This window comes from Pecten maximus, chromosome 15 (genome assembly GCF_902652985.1).
Source record: "Pecten maximus chromosome 15, xPecMax1.1, whole genome shotgun sequence".
Taxonomy (NCBI): domain Eukaryota; kingdom Metazoa; phylum Mollusca; class Bivalvia; order Pectinida; family Pectinidae; genus Pecten; species Pecten maximus.
The window spans coordinates 947,622-969,512 of NC_047029.1; the positions used below are offsets into that span (position 1 = coordinate 947,622).

The 21,891-nt window shown below is 35.3% G+C and overlaps 1 protein-coding gene across 1 annotated transcript; it reads left to right on the top strand.

The window, feature by feature from the left end:
* The first annotated feature begins 3,320 nt into the window (after positions 1 to 3,320).
* Positions 3,321 to 13,413, top strand: LOC117344070 (ice nucleation protein InaU-like). The gene is made up of 3 exons (XM_033906719.1): positions 3,321 to 6,078; positions 9,952 to 10,151; positions 13,339 to 13,413. Exons 1-3 carry the CDS (start codon positions 3,321 to 3,323, stop codon positions 13,411 to 13,413), a joined length of 3,033 nt encoding a protein of 1,010 aa, XP_033762610.1.
* The last annotated feature ends 8,478 nt before the right edge of the window (positions 13,414 to 21,891 follow it).

Consider the following 21,891-nt stretch of genomic DNA (forward strand, 5'->3'; position numbering starts at 1 on the left):
TAAGTGTGATCATGAATGAGGAGTTAAAGAAGGACATCAGCCGTATCTTCGGTTCAATATAATTGTCACTTTGAGTGTCAGATTTAGGTCAAGATACCTGCAATTCATGTCTCTTAACGAGGCGTGTTGACGTCACTGATGATTTTGACCAATCTATGAAAAGCGTCATGTCAGTCGTGTCTAGTTTCGTAATCAGGAAAGTTCCCCGATATGATATGTTCGTAATTAATGATATTATACAGCTTCGCAGCCATTTACTGACAAAGGATTGGCGGGAAAATAAATAATTAAAAACACGGCATAAAAAATGACAGACCGTTCTCATCAATGAAAAAATTGAATTGTAGAGATAACTAGCAACCGTGTTACTACCATACTTTTTTTTAGAGCTGTCATACTCTTACAGGGCTGTCATTCTTTTATATTGCTGTCATACTCTTATATTGCTGTCATACTCTTATATTGCTGTCATACTCTCATAGCGCTGCCATACTCTTATATTGCTGTCATACCCTTATAGGGCTGACATACTGTTATATTGCTGTCATACTCTTATATTGCTGTCATACTCTTATATTGCTGTCATACTCTTATATTGCTGTCATACTCTTATAAGGCTGTCATACTCTTATATTGCTGTCATACTCTTATAGGCTGCCATACTCTTATATTGCTGTCATACTCTTATAGGGCTGCCATACTCGTATATTGCTCTCATACTCGTATATTGCTGTCATACTCTTATATTGCTGTCATACTCTTATAGGGCTGTCATACTCGTATATTGCTGTCATACTCTTATTGGACTGTCATACTCTTATATTGCTGTCATACTCTTATAGGGCTGCCATAGTCTTATATTGCTGTCATACTCGTATATTGCTGTCATACTCTTATATTGCTGTCATACTCTTATATTGCTGTCATACTCTTATAGGGCTGCCATACTCTTATATTGCTGTCATACTCTTATATTGCTGTCATACTCTTATATTGCTGTCATACTCTTATAGGGCTGCCGTACTCTTATATTGCTGTCATACTCTTATAGGGCTGCCATACTCTTATATTGCTGTCATACTCGTATATTGCTGTCATACTCTTATATTGCTGTCATACTCTTATATTGCTGTCATACTCTTATTGGACTGTCATACTCTTATATTGCTGTCATACTCTCATAGGGCTGTCATACTCTTATATTGCTGCCATACTCTTATATTGCTGTCATACTCTTATATTGCTGTCATACTCTTATATTGCTGTCATACTCTCATAGGGCTGTCATACTCTTATATTTCTGTCATACTCTTATTGGACTGTCATACTCTTATATTGCTGTCATACTCTCAAAGGGCTGTCATACTTTGATAGGGCTGTCATACTCTTAGTTTGCTGTCATACTCTTATATTGCTGTCATGCTCTTATAGGGCTGTCATATTACTATACTAGGCTGTCATACTCGTATGTTGCTGTCATACTCTTACAGGACTATCTCACCTATACGTTCATTACAGCACACTTAATCACAAGAAACTGACTAACCATTTTTATTACAAATTGTTAAGATGAACGTCAATAAGGAAGCATCACCAAGCAGTATGCATGACTTGCTTCGCATGGGGATTCTCACCTCTTAGAGCAAAAGCGAGGCATTGACAAGAGGAGCGTTAGGTAAGAAGCAATGATTTCGTTTACAGAGAGGAAACATGTATGACAAATGTTACAAAGTGAGTATACAACAACTTTAGTTTGGTCGGCCGTGTCCCGAAGTAAAAATCGCCAAATCTGCAGGTAAGTACCACATTAGTCGCCTCTTACACACAAACTGTAAGTAACAGTATGTGTTTTTCTCATTCCTCGACCTGAAGGGATGCCATGCGTCGGTATACCAATTTAAAATCAATTTCAATCCATATGATTTATTTTTTAAATTCAAAAGGAAAACCTTCGTAAAGATAACGTGTTTTATTTATTTGTTTACGGCACCATGAATAGTTTATCAATGGGGCAATGAATTTCACGCTCATCAATTATCCCCGGTTACTGAAATTCTCTCACGTATACAAAACGCCAGGGTCGATGATAATAGCCAAGCCAACAGAGTTTTCTGTAAGACAATGGCGGACAAAGTGTCATAAAATAACCTCTTTTTTTTCCGAAAAGAATAGTTGTTTGTGCATGATTTAGGCCATTACTTGATAAACAGATTTTTTGATAAAACGTCTTATAAACACAATCAGAAAAAAAAGTGAAAAAAAATGAAAATCTCTCACAAAATGAATACATATGAATGAAAGGAAAATAGTGTAGTTTTCAAGACGTAGAAAACTCGAGCTTTTCGTCATCAGAACGATATACTCTCAATGATGGTGACCAAAACAGATAAAAGGTTAAATAGGTACCCGTTCGAATGGAAAGTCAGAAGCTTCCAAACACCTAAATAGTGTTAACAGAAAATGCCCTCAAATGGAAGAATATCACTATTTGTTTTCATTCACAATCCATAAAGGACAAGAGGAAGATGTATTTTGGTGACTTAATCCGCACGGCCCTGGTCCAGTGTGTAATAGGATGGATATTATGGTCGATATCAGCCAGCTTTGGTTCCGATCAATACTAGTGTGAAAGTATAGACATCGGGTTGAGGGCACTAGCCGCTCAATGCTGACGAAAATGGTCTAAAAATAGAAACGGTGAAACTATTTTCTTTAATAGAATTTATTACCGGCTGTCAGAGCACGTGGCCTATCTACGTTACCGCACGACGGGGTGATGTAGGTGTGATGGACCGATGGCAGATTTAAATCATTTTTACATTATTGTTAAATTATTAACCGACCGTTTGTAGGAAAAGTCGCGATATAAAAAATGAAAATAAAAGTCGCGACATGACTGGAGATAAAAGTCCAAAAATGAGAGGAGATAGAAGGCGCGATATGACTGGAGATAAAAGTCGTGATATGACTGGAGATAAAAGTCGTGATATGACTGGAGATAAAAGTCGTGATATGACTGGAGATAAAAGTCACGATATGACTGGAGATAAAAGTCGCGATATGACTAGAGATAAAAGTCACGGATGACTGGAGATAAAAGTCACGGTATGACTAGAGATAAAAGTCACGGATGACTGGAGATAAAAGTCACGGTATGACTGGAGATAAAAGTCACGGTATGACTGGAGATAAAAGTCGTGATATGACTAGAGATAAAAGTCACGATATGACTGGAGATAAAAGTCACGGTATGACTAGAGATAAAAGTCACGGATGACTGGAGATAAAAGTCACGGTATGACTAGAGATAAAAGTCACGGATGACTGGAGATAAAAGTCACGGTATGACTGGAGATAAAAGTCACGGTATGACTGGAGATAAAAGTCGTGATATGACTAGAGATAAAAGTCACGATATGACTGGAGATAAAAGTCACGGTATGACTAGAGATAAAAGTCACGGTATGACTGGAGATAAAAGTCACGGTATGACTGGAGATAAAAGTCACGGTATGACTGGAGATAAAAGTCACGGTATGACTGGAGATAAAAGTCACGGTATGACTGGAGATAAAAGTCACGGTATGACTGGAGATAAAAGTCGTGATATGACTGGAGATAAAAGTCGTGATTTGACTAGAGATAAAAGTCACGGTATGACTGGAGATAAAAGTCACGATATGACTGGAGATAAAAGTCGTGATATGACTGGAGATAAAAGTCACGGTATGACTGGAGATAAAAGTCACGGTATGACTGGAGATAAAAGTCGTGATATGACTGGAGATAAAAGTCGTGATATGACTGGAGATAAAAGTCACGGTATGACTGGAGATAAAAGTCACGGTATGACTGGAGATAAAAGTCGTGATATGACTGGAGATAAAAGTCGTGATTTGACTAGAGATAAAAGTCACGGTATGACTGGAGATAAAAGTCACGATATGACTGGAGATAAAAGTCGTGATATGACTGGAGATAAAAGTCACGATATGACTGGAGATAAAAGTCACGATATAACTAGAGATAAAAGTCGTGGTATGACTGGAGATAAAAGTCGTGATATGACTGGAGATAAAAGTCGTGATATGACTGGAGATAAAAGTCGTGATATGACTGGAGATAGAAGTCACGATATGACTGGAGATAAAAGTCGTGATATGACTGGAGATAAAAGTCGTGATATGACTGGAGATAAAAGTCGTGATATGACTAGAGATAAAAGTCGTGGTATGACTGGAGATAGAAGTCACGATATGACTGGAGATAAAAGTCGTGATATGACTGGAGATAAAAGTCACGGTATGACTGGAGATAAAAGTCGTGATATGACTGGAGATAAAAGTCGTGATATGACTGGAGATAAAAGTCACGATATGACTGGAGATAAAAGTCGTGATATGACTGGAGATAAAAGTCGTGATATGACTAGAGATAAAAGTCGTGGTATGACTGGAGATAAAAGTCGTGATATGACTGGAGATAAAAGTCACGATATGACTGGAGATAAAAGTCGTGATATGACTGGAGATAAAAGTCACGATATGACTGGAGATAAAAGTCGTGATATGACTGGAGATAAAAGTCACGGTATGACTGGAGATAAAAGTCGTGATAAGACTGGAGATAAAAGTCGTGATATGACTGGAGATAGAAGTCACGATATGACTGGAGATAAAAGTCGCGATATGACTGGAGATAAAAGTCGTGGTATGACTAGAGATAAAAGTCACGATATGACTGGAGATAAAAGTCACGGTATGACTGGAGATAAAAGTCACGATATGACTGGAGATAAAAGTCGTGATATGACTGGAGATAAAAGTCGTGATATGACTGGAGATAAAAGTCACGGTATGACTGGAGATAAAAGTCACGGTATGACTGGAGATAAAAGTCGTGATATGACTGGAGATAAAAGTCGTGGTATGACTGGAGATAAAAGTCACGGTATGACTGGAGATAAAAGTCGTGGTATGACTGGAGATAAAAGTCACGATATGACTGGAGATAAAAGTCACGGTATGACTGGAGATAAAAGTCGTGATATGACTGGAGATAAAAGTCACGATATGACTGGAGATAAAAGTCGTGATATGACTGGAGATAAAAGTCGTGATATGACTGGAGATAAAAGTCGTGGTATGACTGGAGATAAAAGTCGTGGTATGACTGGAGATAAAAGTCGTGATATGACTGGAGATAAAAGTCACGGTATGACTAGAGATAAAAGTCACGGTATGACTGGAGATAAAAGTCACGGTATGACTAGAGATAAAAGTCACGGTATGACTGGAGATAAAAGTCGTGGTATGACTGGAGATAAAAGTCACGGTATGACTGGAGATAAAAGTCGTGATATGACTGGAGATAGAAGTCACGATATGACTGGAGATAAAAGTCGCGATATGACTGGAGATAAAAGTCGTGGTATGACTGGAGATAAAAGTCACGGTATGACTGGAGATAAAAGTCGTGGTATGACTAGAGATAAAAGTCGTGGTATGACTGGAGATAGAAGTCACGATATGACTGGAGATAAAAGTCGTGATATGACTGGAGATAAAAGTCACGGTATGACTGGAGATAAAAGTCGTGATATGACTGGAGATAAAAGTCGTGATATGACTGGAGATAAAAGTCACGATATGACTGGAGATAAAAGTCACGGTATGACTGGAGATAAAAGTCGTGATATGACTGGAGATAAAAGTCGTGATATAACTAGAGATAAAAGTCGTGATATGACTGGAGATAAAAGTCACGATATGACTGGAGATAAAAGTCGTGATATGACTGGAGATAAAAGTCACGGTATGACTGGAGATAAAAGTCGTGATATGACTGGAGATAAAAGTCGTGATATGACTGGAGATAAAAGTCACGATATGACTGGAGATAAAAGTCACGGTATGACTGGAGATAAAAGTCGTGATATGACTGGAGATAAAAGTCGTGATATAACTAGAGATAAAAGTCGTGATATGACTGGAGATAAAAGTCACGGTATGACTGGAGATAAAAGTCTCGATATGACTGGAGATAAAAGTCACGGTATGACTGGAGATAAAAGTCACGGTATGACTGGAGATAAAAGAAATGCGTGGTTTTTTTTTTTTTTTTATTCAAGAAAGAAATAATTGATTGATTACACGTGATAGTAGTAGTGGTAGTAGTAGTAGTAGTAGGTAGGTAGGTAGGTAGGGTGGGTGGGTAGGTAGGTAGGTAGTAGTAGTATAGTAGTAGTAGTAGTAGTGGTAGTAGTAGTCCTTCTAAATTTTAGTAGAAGATTTTATCTACTTTAATTGATGCTGATACATTATAACACGAGAAACAATAAGATATACATTTTTAATTGTTATTATCATATTTAACACGACAGGAAACTAGGACCAGCAACACAAAGTGGACAATGTATCATACATTGTGTTAATAGTTGGGTATATAAGATAGTAACACAAATGGTGAAGGAGACATTTTTATGACTTGTGCTCTGGCCGGGCCTTGAACTCACGATCTACGGCACCTAATCGCCTAGTCAGAAAAAACCCACAGCGTTTTTAATCTTTCATATACACATATAACATTTTCCATTTTTTTCCCTCGCAAAAACGTGCACAGAATTAAACATTGAACACGTGAAATGACACGTGCGTTGGTTGCTGTCAGACTGTAAGTACGGCTGTAATCTCGTCGATACGTTGACTCACAATACGATTAATATTGTATTATGCCGAGATACTGACATGAAAGGTAAAGTGGAAATTGTTATGAAATTGACATAATGATATAACATTTCACTGTAACGAACAATTAGATATATAACACTTCATTGTAACGAACAATTAAAGATATGTTACTCCTCTGTAACGAACAATTAAATATATAAAACACCTCTTTAAGGAACAATTAAATATATAACACTCCTCTGTAAAGAACAATTACAGACATATTACTCCCTTGTAACCACCAATTATAAAATATACGTTAATTGTACAATAAAATTGTCAAAAAGAAATCATAGATAGAATTTGAGACATTTGAATTCAATATAACCGAATTATCATTATCAATAATGTAGACAGTGTTTTAGAGTGATTAGTTTGTTATCAACAATTATAGCTACATAAATAACACGATGTAAAAATAGCACTGCGACACCAAACACAGTATATGGTGTAAACTAGCGCCTGACATCATAATTGGTTGTTTGTCTTTAGATGGACAAACAGTAGATGGTGTTAACTAGCGCCTGACATCATAATTGGTTGTTTGTCTTTAGATGGACAAACAGTAGATGGTGTTAACTAGCGCCTGACATCATGATTGGTTGTTTGTCTTTAGATGGACAAACAGTAGATGGTGTTAACTAGCGCCTGACATCATAATTGGTTGTTTGTCTTTAGATGGACAAACAGTAGATGGTGTTAACTAGCGCCTGACATCATAATTGGTTGTTTGTCTTTAGATGGACAAACAGTAGATGGTGTTAACTAGCGCCTGACATCATGATTGGTTGTTTGTCTTTAAACATACAGTAGATTGTTTTAACTAGCGCCTGACATCATAATTGGTTGTTTGTCTTTAGATGGACAAACAGTAGATGGTGTTAACTAGCGCCTGACATCATAATTGGTTGTTTGTCTTTAGATGGACAAACAGTAGATGGTGTTAACTAGCGCCTGACATCATGATTGGTTGTTTGTCTTTAGATGGACAAACAGTAGATGGTGTTAACTAGCGCCTGACATCATAATTGGTTGTTTGTCTTTAGATGGACAAACAGTAGATGGTGTTAACTAGCGCCTGACATCATAATTGGTTGTTTGTCTTTAGATGGACAAACAGTAGATGGTGTTAACTAGCGCCTGACATCATGATTGGTTGTTTGTCTTTAAACATACAGTAGATTGTTTTAACTAGCGCCTGACATCATAATTGGTTGTTTGTCTTTAGATGGACAAACAGTAGATGGTGTTAACTAGCGCCTGACATCATGATTGGTTGTTTGTCTTTAGATGGATAAACAGTAGATGGTGTAAACTAGCGCCTGACATCATAATTGGTTGTTTGTCTTTAGATGGACAAACAGTAGATGGTGTTAACTAGCGCCTGACATCATAATTGGTTGTTTGTCTTTAGATGGACAAACAGTAGATGGTGTTAACTAGCGCCTGACATCATGATTGGTTGTTTGTCTTTAGATGGACAAACAGTAGATGGTGTTAACTAGCGCCTGACATCATAATTGGTTGTTTGTCTTTAGATGGACAAACAGTAGATGGTGTTATCTCGATAAGATACAAAAATAAAGGTAGAGTCGAGATACTCGATAAGATACAAATATAAATATAGAGTCGAGATACTCGATCACGATAAGATACAAATATAAAGGAAGAGTCGAGATACTCGATAAGATATGAATATAAATATAGAGTCGAGATACTCGATATAATACTAATTTAACGGTAAAATCGAGATACTCGATCACGATAAGATACAAATATAAAGGTAGAGTCGAGATACTCGATCACGATAAGATACAAATATAAAGGTAGAGTCGAGATACTCGATCACGATAAGATACAAATATAAAGGTAAAGACGAGATACTCGATAAGATATAAATATAAATATAGAGTCGAGATACTCGATAAGATATAAATATAAATATAGAGTCGAGATACTCGATCATGATAAGATACAAATATAAAGGAAGAGTCGAGATACTCGATAAGATATGAATATAAAGGTAGAGTCGAGATACTCGATAAGATATAAATATAAAGGTAGAGTCGAGATACTCGATAAGATATGAATATAAATATAGAGTCGAGATACTCGATATAATACTAATTTAACGGTAAAATCGAGATACTCGATCACGATAAGATACAAATATAAAGGTAAAGACGAGATACTCGATAAGATATACATATAGATATAGAGTCGAGATACTCGATAATATACAAATATAAATATAGAGTCGAGATACTCGATAATATACAAATATAAATATAGAGTCGAGATACTCGATCACGATAACATACAAATATAAAGGTAAAGTCGAGATACTCGATAAGATATAAACATAAATATAGAGTCGAGATACGAAAAACATACAGATATCAGAAATCAAGAGTTGATGAATTCGTCGATAAAACACGGTATATATATAAAGCATAGTCCGAGATAACGATGACTCGAAATACAATTGAAAAATAGTAGCAACCACAAAAGTATTTTGCGAATATATTTTAATACATTCATCAATAAATAAATGATTTCAAAAATGCATTCTTATTTTTTTTTTTTTTTCATTTGAAGAGAAACCTTTATCGTATATTCTAGTTAACTATTAAACAGATTGAAATGTATCACGACATCAGCATTGTTGTATGAATGATATTTTAACAGGATCTAGGAGAGTATTTATATACCTTTATTTAACCATAACGCAGTTCAGTGTGTAAAACGTAATTTAGAAGAAATATACGTCTACAGTAAGACCACGTGTGTGGCAGGTTGATATCTACATTATATAGTGTTAACTGATAACAAATTCAAAAATAAATTCATGTATTTCTTATTTTCAAATCGAGATGTTAAAGATAAAAACTTAGCACAGCCACCATTTATATTCAAATCCAGAGCATTACGAATTGACCGAAACAAAACAATCAGATCAATTTAACCGCTTAAAATTCGAAATGAAAAATCTAGATAAGTGAAGCGTAAGAACAGGAACATATGTAACGAAATATATGTAAGCTTCGTCAATCCAAATATCGATAAAAATGTTGACTGCTGTAAAAAAAACAACTAAGTAAAATAAAATAAAAAATGTAAAGTTAAAATTAAATGCATATAGTTTGCGATCTTTTTCCAATAAATATTTTCGTTAGACTCTGAAAAAAAGGCAGATTAACAAAGACACATTATTTGTTTTCAGATGTGGAGAAAACTAAGTTATCAGCCGAAGAAAAATTAAGAAAACAATTTTCCAAGTTTCCCGAAGAATTCCAAATAAAGTTGCAAAAGTTTCCTACCTTCCACAGGTGCGGGTCCCTCAGCCATATCGAACACGGAAAAGTGAAACCAGCAACAGGTAAAAGTCCTAACACCAACAGGTGCGTCCAAGTTTATCAACAGGTGAGTTGAAGTCACAGGTAGGATGCAGGTAGGGAGGGGAAGGAAATCCTGGATAGGATACCAACGTGTCAGAGCTGGATGGCGGAATGATTCTCACGACCTATACCTACTCAACTAACTGCCGTCTGTCGGCAACTCTAGATGAGTCTTAATAAGACCTGAATACAAACTAAGAGTTTAATGAATTTTGCTGTGAAAATTTAGTTATGCGATTCTAGAAGTTAATCGTCTTACCTTTCGCCCGGTTGACGCAGGATATTCATCATTCCTCCGACGATATTACACGGTGGCCAATATAATCATCACACAATGTTCGTCAACTGTCGTCATGTTGATACGGAGTTGTGACGTCACTTGGATACGGTGAAGCCATAAAGATTCTGCTATTGGCACAGCACAAACGTCTGTGGTAAAGCGTCAGAGCGCTCGTGGGGAGCGCGAGAGAGGCGTCGTACCATCTGTCACTCAGTGATAACCCCTGGTGGCGCATGCTACACACTATTGCGTACAGAATGTGGCATCTCTGTAAAACATTCATCAGTTCCAAAGAAATGCAAAATCCTAAGATAGGAAAGAGAGAAATGAGAGATTTACTTATTTACAGTGTGAAAACCTGACCACTGTTTGCACAATGTGTCCAGCCGTATATTGTAGACGCTGAACCAAGGCAACACTTTCTTGTTTCATTCACAAAACGATCCGTCCTTCAATACCGTTGGTTGCTGAATTAGTCTAACATTTATCGATCCAGTTCTATTTGAAGCAACCATGCCTTGACATGGCACAGATACAGGAGCTTCCCATACACTCCGGGAAATAGATATAGCAGCTATCCGTACGTAGTATGTGCCCAAGATGGGTTTTGCATGCGGATATGCACGATTGCAACGTTGCAAAGGACAGAAGTAGATTCATTGATGTTTCTGAGAACACCGAGAACACCGACTATACTCTCGCTTGAAACCCTGCTGATGTCGTCCCGGCATCGCCTGAATTATCTTAAATCAGCCAATGTATAAAATGCATTGAAGAAAATCCTGCAAGATGATGTCTTAAAATGAATAGCAAAAATCAAGGTTTATCTTATCAAGGAGAATTATATGCAAACTGCCATTCTTTATATATCTATTGTTATTCCCGAAAAGGCTTCAATAATAAATGAATATTCAAAATTGTTAACAACGATTGTCCTAATTATTGCATTAAGTTACAATCAATAAACCTCGATTGACACAATAAAACATGCGTTTTTCATTTTGTGTTACCCAAATTTATCAAATTGGTTCAGTTAAGGGGTTTATGCACCTTCATGACTTTGTCTTTCTATGAGCTGATTTCGACTTTTCTGATTTTCTTTTCGAATTTCAACATCTTTAGGCCCTAATCATCACAGACGAATCACAGAAGGACAGAAACAGCTGTATGTTGTCCCGGGCATCACAGACCTGACCTAGAAAGACCAAACAGCTGTGTGATGACCCAAACATCACTGAGGAGATCTAGAAGGACCAAACAGCTGTGTGATGTCCCCAACACCACTGACGAGTCCTAAAAGGACCAAATAACTGTATGATGTCCCTAACATCACTGACGAGTCCTAGAAGGACCAAACAACTGTGTGATGACCCAACACCACTGACGAGTCCTAAAAGGACCAAATAACTGTATGATGTCCCTAACATCACTGACGAGTCCTAGAAGGACCAAACAGCTGTATAATAACCCAAACATCACTGAGGAGTCCTAGAAGGACCAAACAACTGTGTGACGACCCAACATCACTGACGAGTCCTAGAAGGACCAAATAACTGTATGATGTCCCTAACATCACTGACGAGTCCTAGAAGGACCAAACAGCTGTATGATGACCCAAACATCACTGACGAGACCTAGAAAGATCAAATAGCTGTATTGTACACTTTCATATTGACTATTCGGCATGTTATATATTCTTTACTAAATCCATATTTAAATCATTTTATTACTGACAATCTTATGTCTCCTACACTTCGAAACCTGTTTGTGTATTCCTTATAATTGGCATGAAGAGACTGAGGAGTGTTATAGTTTCATAAAATTTGGTCAAGTAAGTCTTACCAGAAATGAATTTATCATGATTTTAAAATATATGTTATACTATCCTAGTCACGTTTTGAACAACTGGGCCCTGAACTCCACTTTTCTAAAGTACTACTGTATCGGTATGTGAGGTATGCAGACCTCCCTGTCAATGTTCATACCACCGGTACCATGAATCGATTAGCACCAATTTACCAGGTTAACTTCATTCCATCGTGATTAAGTTGTTACAATTGATTTTTAATTATGTCTTAATTAGTACTTATGTTTGTGAATTGTATTGTTTGCTTCTGTGCGCTTTATAATAAACGATTTAATTGTTTCTTAATTAGAATTACTGTTGTTAATTAGGATACAAAGCTATATGAATATAATAAAACAAAGTCATATCAAAGGACAAATATTTACTTGTTAATATTTCCAGCCAATTAGCAGTATATTTCAGTGGTATTATATAACCATTATGACATTCAATGAACTGTCTTGCACTTTATGAACCACTATCCAGAAACTTCTTTCTATTTCAGCAAAAACGGTTCAAAGCCTCTTATCAAACATAACAAAATTAGATAAATCTTTATTCAGTCAATTTATCATCATGCAACGAGAGCGAGAAAAATGATGGTGGCATTTAAGATCAGACGTCATTACCCGTGAATTGGCAGTGTCGCGACACCAGTGTGACGTCATCCCCAGTCGAGACAGTAATGTCACGTTGAAATGTCTGGTGAATACCATTTCCATCGATCTGAACAAAAAACTTATATTTCCGTATGATAATATAAAAAGGCAAATTTGTGGCGGCGAATGTACAGTTAAATAAAACTGGGCATGTACCGGCTGGATGTTTGACTTACAGAGAGAGGCAGTCACATACCAAGGGCTAGTTCGGCTGTGTCCTTTTGTTATACAAGTAGTGTATAAACAGTTCATATGATATCGAATCGGATAGTAGGCCAAAACAATACCATGAGAGACATTCCCCTTAACATCTCAGGAATAAGCTTTAGATTTATTTAAGTGAAAAGTAAATTGGGATATGGCGATCTATACTGAGAATATATTGGTTATAGAATAATAAAATAATTATAATAAATAATAATTTCAGTTGGATGCTCTTATAAGTATGTTTAAAGCCAGTGTAGACCTGGTTCAGACTAGCCGCAATATTCCGCTCAGCTAGAGAGATCTCCTTAGCTCGATCAGTTGAGCTCGTGACTAGTAAGCCAGAGGTCCCAGGTTCGATCCCTAGCTAAGGCACTGGAATACAGGTAATTTTAAATGGCTTCTGTTACATCAAATTAAGAAACAGAAAGACTTTGCTGGTATGAGTATGGTAGTATGTGTGGCATTTAGATAGTTACACGTTCAAAATATAAATTATTGACGATCTTAAAAAAATTCATATCAAAAATATTATTGATTGAATCATGGGGTAATTGCATCTCCTCATCCATGTTTTAGCAGTTTGTTTACCCATTTAACATCCTCTGTCGCCATCTAGGTATCAACATCAAAGGTCCTAAACATCATTGGCGAGTCTTAGAGGGACGAAATAGCTGTATGATGTCCCTAACATCATGGACGAGCCGTAGAAGACCGAAACAGCTGTATGATGTCCCTAACATCATTGACGAGTTGTAGAAGGACAAAAAAGCTGTATGATGTCCCTAGCATCATTGACGAGTCATAGAAGGAAAAAAAGGCTGTATGATGTCCCTAGTATCATTGACGAGTCATAGAAGGACAAAACAGTCATATCGTGCCCAAACATCACTGACGATTCCAAGAAGGTATAGTGTGACTCTTGCATTACGGACGAGTCCCAGAAGGACAAGACTGTATAATGCCCCTAGCATCATTTATAATACTTCCTAGATGGATGAAACATCTGTATGGCGTCCCTGGCCTCACTAAAGATTCATAAGAGGACGAAACAGCCATATGGTGCCCCAAGCATCACTGACGGCCCTTAGTAGGACGAAATAAATGTATGGCGTCCCTGGCCTCACTAAAGATTCATAAGAGGACGAAACAGCCATATGGTGCCCCAAGCATCACTGACGGCCCCTAGTAGGACGAAATACATGTATGGCGTCCCTGGCATCACGGACGAGTCATAGCAGGACGAAACAGCTGCCTGATGCACCTTGCATCACGTATGTGACCTAAAAGGACGAACAACTATTCCCAACCTTTGATATAATCATGTGGACAGACAACGACTTAGTGTCAAGGTCAAATTCACTGCCCACCATAAACTATACACACTCTATTGACTTGTTGAGATATAACAAATGAATCAGAAACTTTAACGTTGCAATTATATATATATATCTATGAAATTGAAAAGACAGCAAATTGTTGAGTATTTAATATACCATAACAGAAGCGATATAAATAGGACTATAACCATCCTGCAAATATTGAAGTTTATCCTTTTTTATCTTTTAAGTGTGAAATCAATCATTGATCAATCGCATCCCGTAGAAATTCTTCATGTCTTATGAACGGTCAGTTTGAGGACGCATTATTTTGTATTATTTATATCTTTCACTAAGATATGGTCTATATATTGGCGGTATTATTTGTTGTCAGTAAGATATGGTCTATACACTGGCGGTATTATTTGTTGTCAGTAAGATATGGTCTATATATTGGATGTATTATTTGTTGTCAGTAAGATATGGTCTATACACTGGCGGTATTATTTGTTGTCAGTAAGATATGGTCTATATATTGGATGTATTATTTGTTGTCAGTAAGATATGGTCTATACACTGGCGGTATTATTTGTTGTCAGTAAGATATGGTCTATACACTGGGGGTATTATTTGTTGTCAGTAAGATATGGTCTATACACTGGCGGTATTATTTGTTGTCAGTAAGATATGGTCTATACATTGGGTGTATTATTTGTTGTCAGTAAGATATGGTCTATACACTGGCGGTATTATTTGTTGTCAGTAAGATATGGTCTATACATTGGGTGTATTATTTGTTGTCAGTAAGATATGGTCTATACATTGGCGGTATTATTTGTTGTCAGTAAGATATGGTCTATACATTGGCGGTATTATTTGTTGTCAGTAAGATATGGTCTATATATTGGATGTATTATTTGTTGTCAGTAAGATATGGTCTATACACTGGCGGTATTATTTGTTGTCAGTAAGATATGGTCTATACATTGGGTGTATTATTTGTTGTCAGTAAGATATGGTCTATACATTGGGTGTATTATTTGTTGTCAGTAAGATATGGTCTATACATTGGGTGTATTATTTGTTGTCAGTAAGATATGGTCTATACATTGGATGTATTATTTGTTGTCAGTAAGATATGGTCTATACACTGGCGGTATTATTTGTTGTCAGTAAGATATGGTCTATATATTGGCGGTATTATTTGTTGTCAGTAAGATATGGTCTATACACTGGCGGTATTATTTGTTGTCAGTAAGATATGGTCTATATATTGGATGTATTATTTGTTGTCAGTAAGATATGGTCTATACACTGGCGGTATTATTTGTTGTCAGTAAGATATGGTCTATATATTGGATGTATTATTTGTTGTCAGTAAGATATGGTCTATACACTGGCGGGTATTATTTGTTGTCAGTAAGATATGGTCTATACACTGGGGGTATTATTTGTTGTCAGTAAGATATGGTCTATACACTGGGTGTATTATTTGTTGTCAGTAAGATATGGTCTATAAATTGAGTGTATTATTTGTTGTCAGTAAGATATGGTCTATACATTGGGTGTATTATTTGTTGTCAGTAAGATATGGTCTATACATTGGGAGGTATTATTTGTTGTCAGTAAGATATGGTCTATACATTGGAGGTATTATTTGTTGTCAGTAAGATATGGTCTATAAATTGGGTGTATTATTTGTTGTCAGTAAGATATGGTCTATACATTGGAGGTATTATTTGTTGTCAGTAAGATATGGTCTATACATTGGGTGTATTATTTGTTGTCAGTAAGATATGGTCTATACATTGGGTGTATTATTTGTTGTCAGTAAGATATGGTCTATACATGGGTGTATTATTTGTTGTCAGTAAGATATGGTCTATACACGGGTGTATTATTTGTTGTCAGTAAGATATGGTCTATACACTGGGTGTATTATTTGTTGTCAGTAAGATATGGTCTATACATTGGGTGTATTATTTGTTGTCAGTAAGATATGGTCTATACATTGGAGGTATTATTTGTTGTCAGTAAGATATGGTCTATACATTGGGTGTATTATTTGTTGTCAGTAAGATATGGTCTATACATTGGGTGTATTATTTGTTGTCAGTAAGATATGGTCTATACATTGGGTGTATTATTTGTTGTCAGTAAGATATGGTCTATACATTGGGTGTATTATTTGTTGTCAGTAAGATATGGTCTATACATTGGGTGTATTATTTGTTGTCAGTAAGATATGGTCTATACATTGGGTGTATTATTTGTTGTCAGTAAGATATGGTCTATACATTGGGTGTATTATTTGTTGTCAGTAAGATATGGTCTATACATTGGGTGTATTATTTGTTGTCAGTAAGATATGGTCTATACATTGGGTGTATTATTTGTTGTCAGTAAGATATGGTCTATAAATTGAGTGTATTATTTGTTGTCAGTAAGATATGGTCTATACATTGGGTGTATTATTTGTTGTCAGTAATGATATGGTCTATACACTTGGAGGTATTATTTGTTGTCAGTAAGATATGGTCTATACCTTTGGGTGTATTATTTGTTGTCAATAAGATATGGTCTATACATTGGGTGTATTATTTGTTGTCAGTAAGATATGGTCTATACATTGGGTGTATTATTTGTTGTCAGTAAGATATGGTCTATACATTGGGTGTATTATTTGTTGTCAGTAAGATATGGTCTATACATTGGGTGTATTATTTGTTGTCAGTAAGATATGGTCTATACATTGGTGTATTATTTGTTGTCAGTAAGATATGGTCTATACATTGGGTGTATTATTTGTTGTCATAAGATATGGTCTATAACATTGGTGTATAGTTATACATTGGGGTTATTTTTTTTAAAAAAAATTGGGGGGGGGGGGGGGGATTTTGGTTTAATAAATATGGTTATAAATGGGGTTTTTTTTGTCAGAAAGATAGGGGTTAAAGGGGGATTTTTTTTGTCGAAAGTTTTTTTTTTTTTATTTGTTTCATGATATTTTAAATTGGGGGGGGGGATATTTGTGAAAATAGGGTCTATCATTGGGGTATTTTTGTGATTGTTTCTAAATTTTTTTTGTTGTTAAGATTGGTTAAAGGGGGTTTATTTTTTGTCGTAAGAAGGTTATACATTGGGGGGTTTATTTGTTTCGTAAGATGGGAACTGGGGTTTATTTTTTGTCAGTAAATATGGTCTTAATTGGGGGTATTATTTTTTTAAAGGGGTCTATACGGGGGGGTTTAATTTTTTTAAGATGGTCAAACATTGGGTTTATTGTTAAAATAGGGTCAAATTGGATTTTTTTTGTTTCTCGGGGGGGTTATTTTGGGGTTTTTGTTTAGGGGGGTTTTTTTAAAGGAGGTTATTTTTTTGGTGGGGTTTTTTTTGGGTTTTTTTTGTAGAAAGATAGGTCTATAAATTGGGGTAATTTGTTGTAGTGTTGGGTTTTTCGGGGGGATTTTTGTTGTCAGAAAGATAGGGGCTATAATGGGGTATATTTGTTTCGAAAGATAGGGCCCTTTTGGGTTTTTTTTTTGTAAAAACCCCCTGAGGGTTTTTTTGGGGTTTGGGTTTTGGTTTATACTTGGGGTTTTTTGTGGTCGAAAATATTTTTTTTTTTGGGGGGGTAATTTTTATGGGATATGGTTATAAGGGGTTATATTTGTGTGTAATTTGGTCTAAATGGAATTATTTTTTGTCAGTAAGATAGGTTAAAATTGGGGGTATTTTGGGGCAAAATAGGGGTTAAAATTGGGGTTTTTTTTTGTTTCCAAAAAGATAGGTCTAAAATGGGGGATATTTTTTTTAAAAATTTTATAAATTTTTTTTTTTGGGGGGGTTTCCCGGGGGGTTTTTTTTTTTAAATAAAAATTTTTTTTTTTTTTTTGGGTCATAAGATATGGTCTTACTTGGGGTTTGATTATTTGGTAGTAGATATGGGTTTAATTGGGGTAATTGTTTTCATGATTTTGGTTTTCATTTTTTTTTTTTGGGAAAATTTTGGTTTTAATTTTGGGATTTTTTGGAAAAAAAGGGGCTTTTTGGGGGTGTTTTTTGGGAAAGTTTGGTTTTAATTTTTGGAGGTATTATTTTTGTCAAAGTTTGGGAAGGGGGGGTTTTTGTTGTCAGTAAGAATGGTCTACCCCTGGAGTTTATTTTTTGTTTTGGGTTTTTTTTGTTTTATTTTTTAAATTTTAAAAAAAATTTTTTTAAAGATTGTTATAATGAAAATTTAAAAAAAAAAATAAAAAGAAAAACTTTTTTAATTTTTATAAAATTCAAAAAAGAAAAATTTTGGGGCAAAAACTATAAAAGGGATAAAATTCCCCGAAAAAAGGTCCTTTTTTTTTTGGGGTTTGGAAACCCCCAAAGGCCCCCGAAATTTCAAAAGGGAAAATTTTCAGAAAAAAGAAAAAGGTGAAGGGGTAAAGTTGTTATACACAAAATTGGCCATTTTTTTGGGGATTTGGGTACTAAAATTTTTGTAATTTTTTTAAAAAGCTTTTTCCCGGGGTTTTTTTTTGGGGGGATTTCTAAAAAGGGAAAAATTTTACAAAAAAATAATATTTATTAAAATCAAGTATGCAAAACATTTTTTTAAAAAAATCGGTTTTAATAACCAAAAATAAGATTAATTTTAATTGTTAAAGGGGTTAAATTTCCCTCAAAAAAGCTAAGAAAACCCCATTCGTAATAATAACACTTGCCCCTAAATTTTCTCAAATAACCCAATGAAAACCCCCAAAATTGTTCAAAGGGGAAACCCGGTAGGTCCCCACATTGCCTTGTCCCCCAAAGAAACCCAAATTTCTTGAAAATAGGAAACCAATTGTTCAACCCCCAAAAAAGGCCCCCAAATCTAGGGAAAAACTTTAAAAAAACCCTATTGTTTTAAATGAAACCAATAAAAAAAACCCCATATTTTAATTAAAAAACTATTTTTAAATGAAACCCAAAAAATTTGAAAACCCAATTGTCTCTAATTAAAAAACCATGGAAACCCATAAATTTTGTTCTATGTACCCAAATACCCCCCAAATATTTTTTAAAACCCAAGGGGAACCCCATCAAAGTCTCTAATGTAAAAAACAAAAAAACCCATCATTTTGTCTTAAGGAACCAAACTAGACCCCCCTATATTTTTTAAAATAAAAAACAATTTTCTTTCTTAAAAACCCAAAAAACCCATATATTTCTTAAATAAAAACCCAAAAAACACCCATCTTTTTCTTAATGAAACCCCAAATAGAACACCTTTAATTGTCTCAATGTAAACATGGGAAACCCCCCCAATTTTTCTTTTTTTCCCCCAAAAGAAAAACATTTTTTTGTTTTTAAAAGGTTTTTCATGCAAAAAAAAAACCTAGACCCAAAAAAACAATGCCTTAATGTAAAAAGTGAAACAGATTAAAAATTTTTAAAAAATCAATTTATAAGTCTAGTTTAACTAGCCAAGTAGTAAATTCAGCTCTGGAGCTCTTTCAGACCAGGTAGTAAGGCCGGTCAGGATTTAAGGTTTCACAATAGCGCTTTTTTAAATTCAGCTTAGTCTTAAAGACGATCCTTTTAAAAAAGCTTTCCCCCGATCCCAGTTGGAAGGCCTCGGTGACTAGTAAGCACAGCCCAGGTTGAAGGTTTAAGGCCCGGGAAATTTTACGAGTTTTTAAAGGCCAAAACATCAATTGCAAAAAATTTTGAGATTCAGAAGGTTCTTTTAGTTTTACCTTCAAAATTAATTATTGCATCTTAAAATTCATCAAAATATTTTTGAAACTTTGTTATTGCCTCCTCATCATTTTAAATTTTTTTACCATTTACTCCCGGGCTCCAAGATTCATAAAGGACAAAAGCCAGGTCCAAACATCATGCGGCTAGTAGGGACGAAATACTGTATGAGCCCCCTCATCAAGGACGACCTAAAAAGACAAACAGCTGATGATGCCCTGACACTGAGGGATTAAAGGAAAAAAACTGATGTGCCCCTGCATCATTGACGAGTCATAGAAGGACAAAAGCTGCTGATGCCTATAATCATTTGACGTAAAAGACAAACAATTTCCCAAACTTTATGGATAAAAATATATGTTGGAAAACGCTTTAAAGGGTCCAGAGTCAATTTAATGCCCCAGCATATTTATAAACTCCTATATATGAAAATTGTATGCCCTGCCATAAGTTAAATAACAAACGCTTTTCCCCAGAAAACCCTATAACGAAATTATTATGATTCTATAAAATTTGAGAGAACCCCATTATGGGATTTATATTAACATACAGTATGGGTATATAGGACGTATAAACCATGCCTGTGCAAATGATAGTTTACCTGGCGACTATTACTTTGAAATAAGGGGCAGAAACGACTTTTTGTAAAGTAAATTCCATTCCCTAGGGTCAATTTTGACTTTTGAATTTTAACATGTCGAAATAAGGTTTCAATCGTATATTTTTCATAAATTAAAAACAATTGGTTTATTACAAAAAGAAGGATAGTAAATCCCTTGGCGGTTTATTTTTTTCAGTAAATAATTCTTAACATGGATGTAAATTTTCTGTTCATAAGTATTAGGCCTTTTTTGGGGTATTATTTTCTTCATAAGATATGGTCTATATTGGTTGTATTATTTTTGGGTCAGTAAGATAGGGTTTCTACACTGGCGGTATTATTTGTTGTCAGTAAGATATGGTCTATACATTGGGGGGTATTATTTGTTGTCAGTAAGATATGGTCATACATGGCGGTATAATTTGTTTGTCAGTAAGTAGGTCATTTAATTGGTGTATTATTTGTTGTCTAAATATGGTCTATACAACTGCGGTATTATTTGTTGTCAGTAAGATATGGTCTACCCACTGGGGTATTATTTTTCCCAGTAAAAATTTGTCTATACATCCCGGTATTATTTTGTCATAAGATATGTCTTACATTGGGTATTATGGTGTCAGTAAGATATGTCTATACACTGGCGTTTATTTGTTGTCAGTAAGATATGGTCTATACATTGGGGTGTATTATTTGTTGTCAGTAAGATATGGTCTATACATTGGAGGTATTATTTGTTGTCAGTAAGATATGGTCTATACATTGGGTGTATTATTTGTTGTCAGTAAGATATGGTCTATACATTGGAGGGTATTATTTGTTGTCAGTAAGATATGGTCTATACATTGGAGGTATTATTTGTTGTCAGTAAGATATGGTCTATACATTGGGTGTATTATTTGTTGTCAGTAAGATATGGTCTATACATTGGTGTATTATTTGTTGTCAGTAAGATATGGTCTATACATTGGGTGTATTATTTGTTTGTCAGTAAGATATGGTCTATACATTGGAGGTATTATTTGTTGTCAGTAAGATATGGTCTATACATTGGGGGTATTATTTGTTGTCAGTAAGATATGGTCTATACATTGGAGGGTATTATTTGTTGTCAGTAAGATATGGT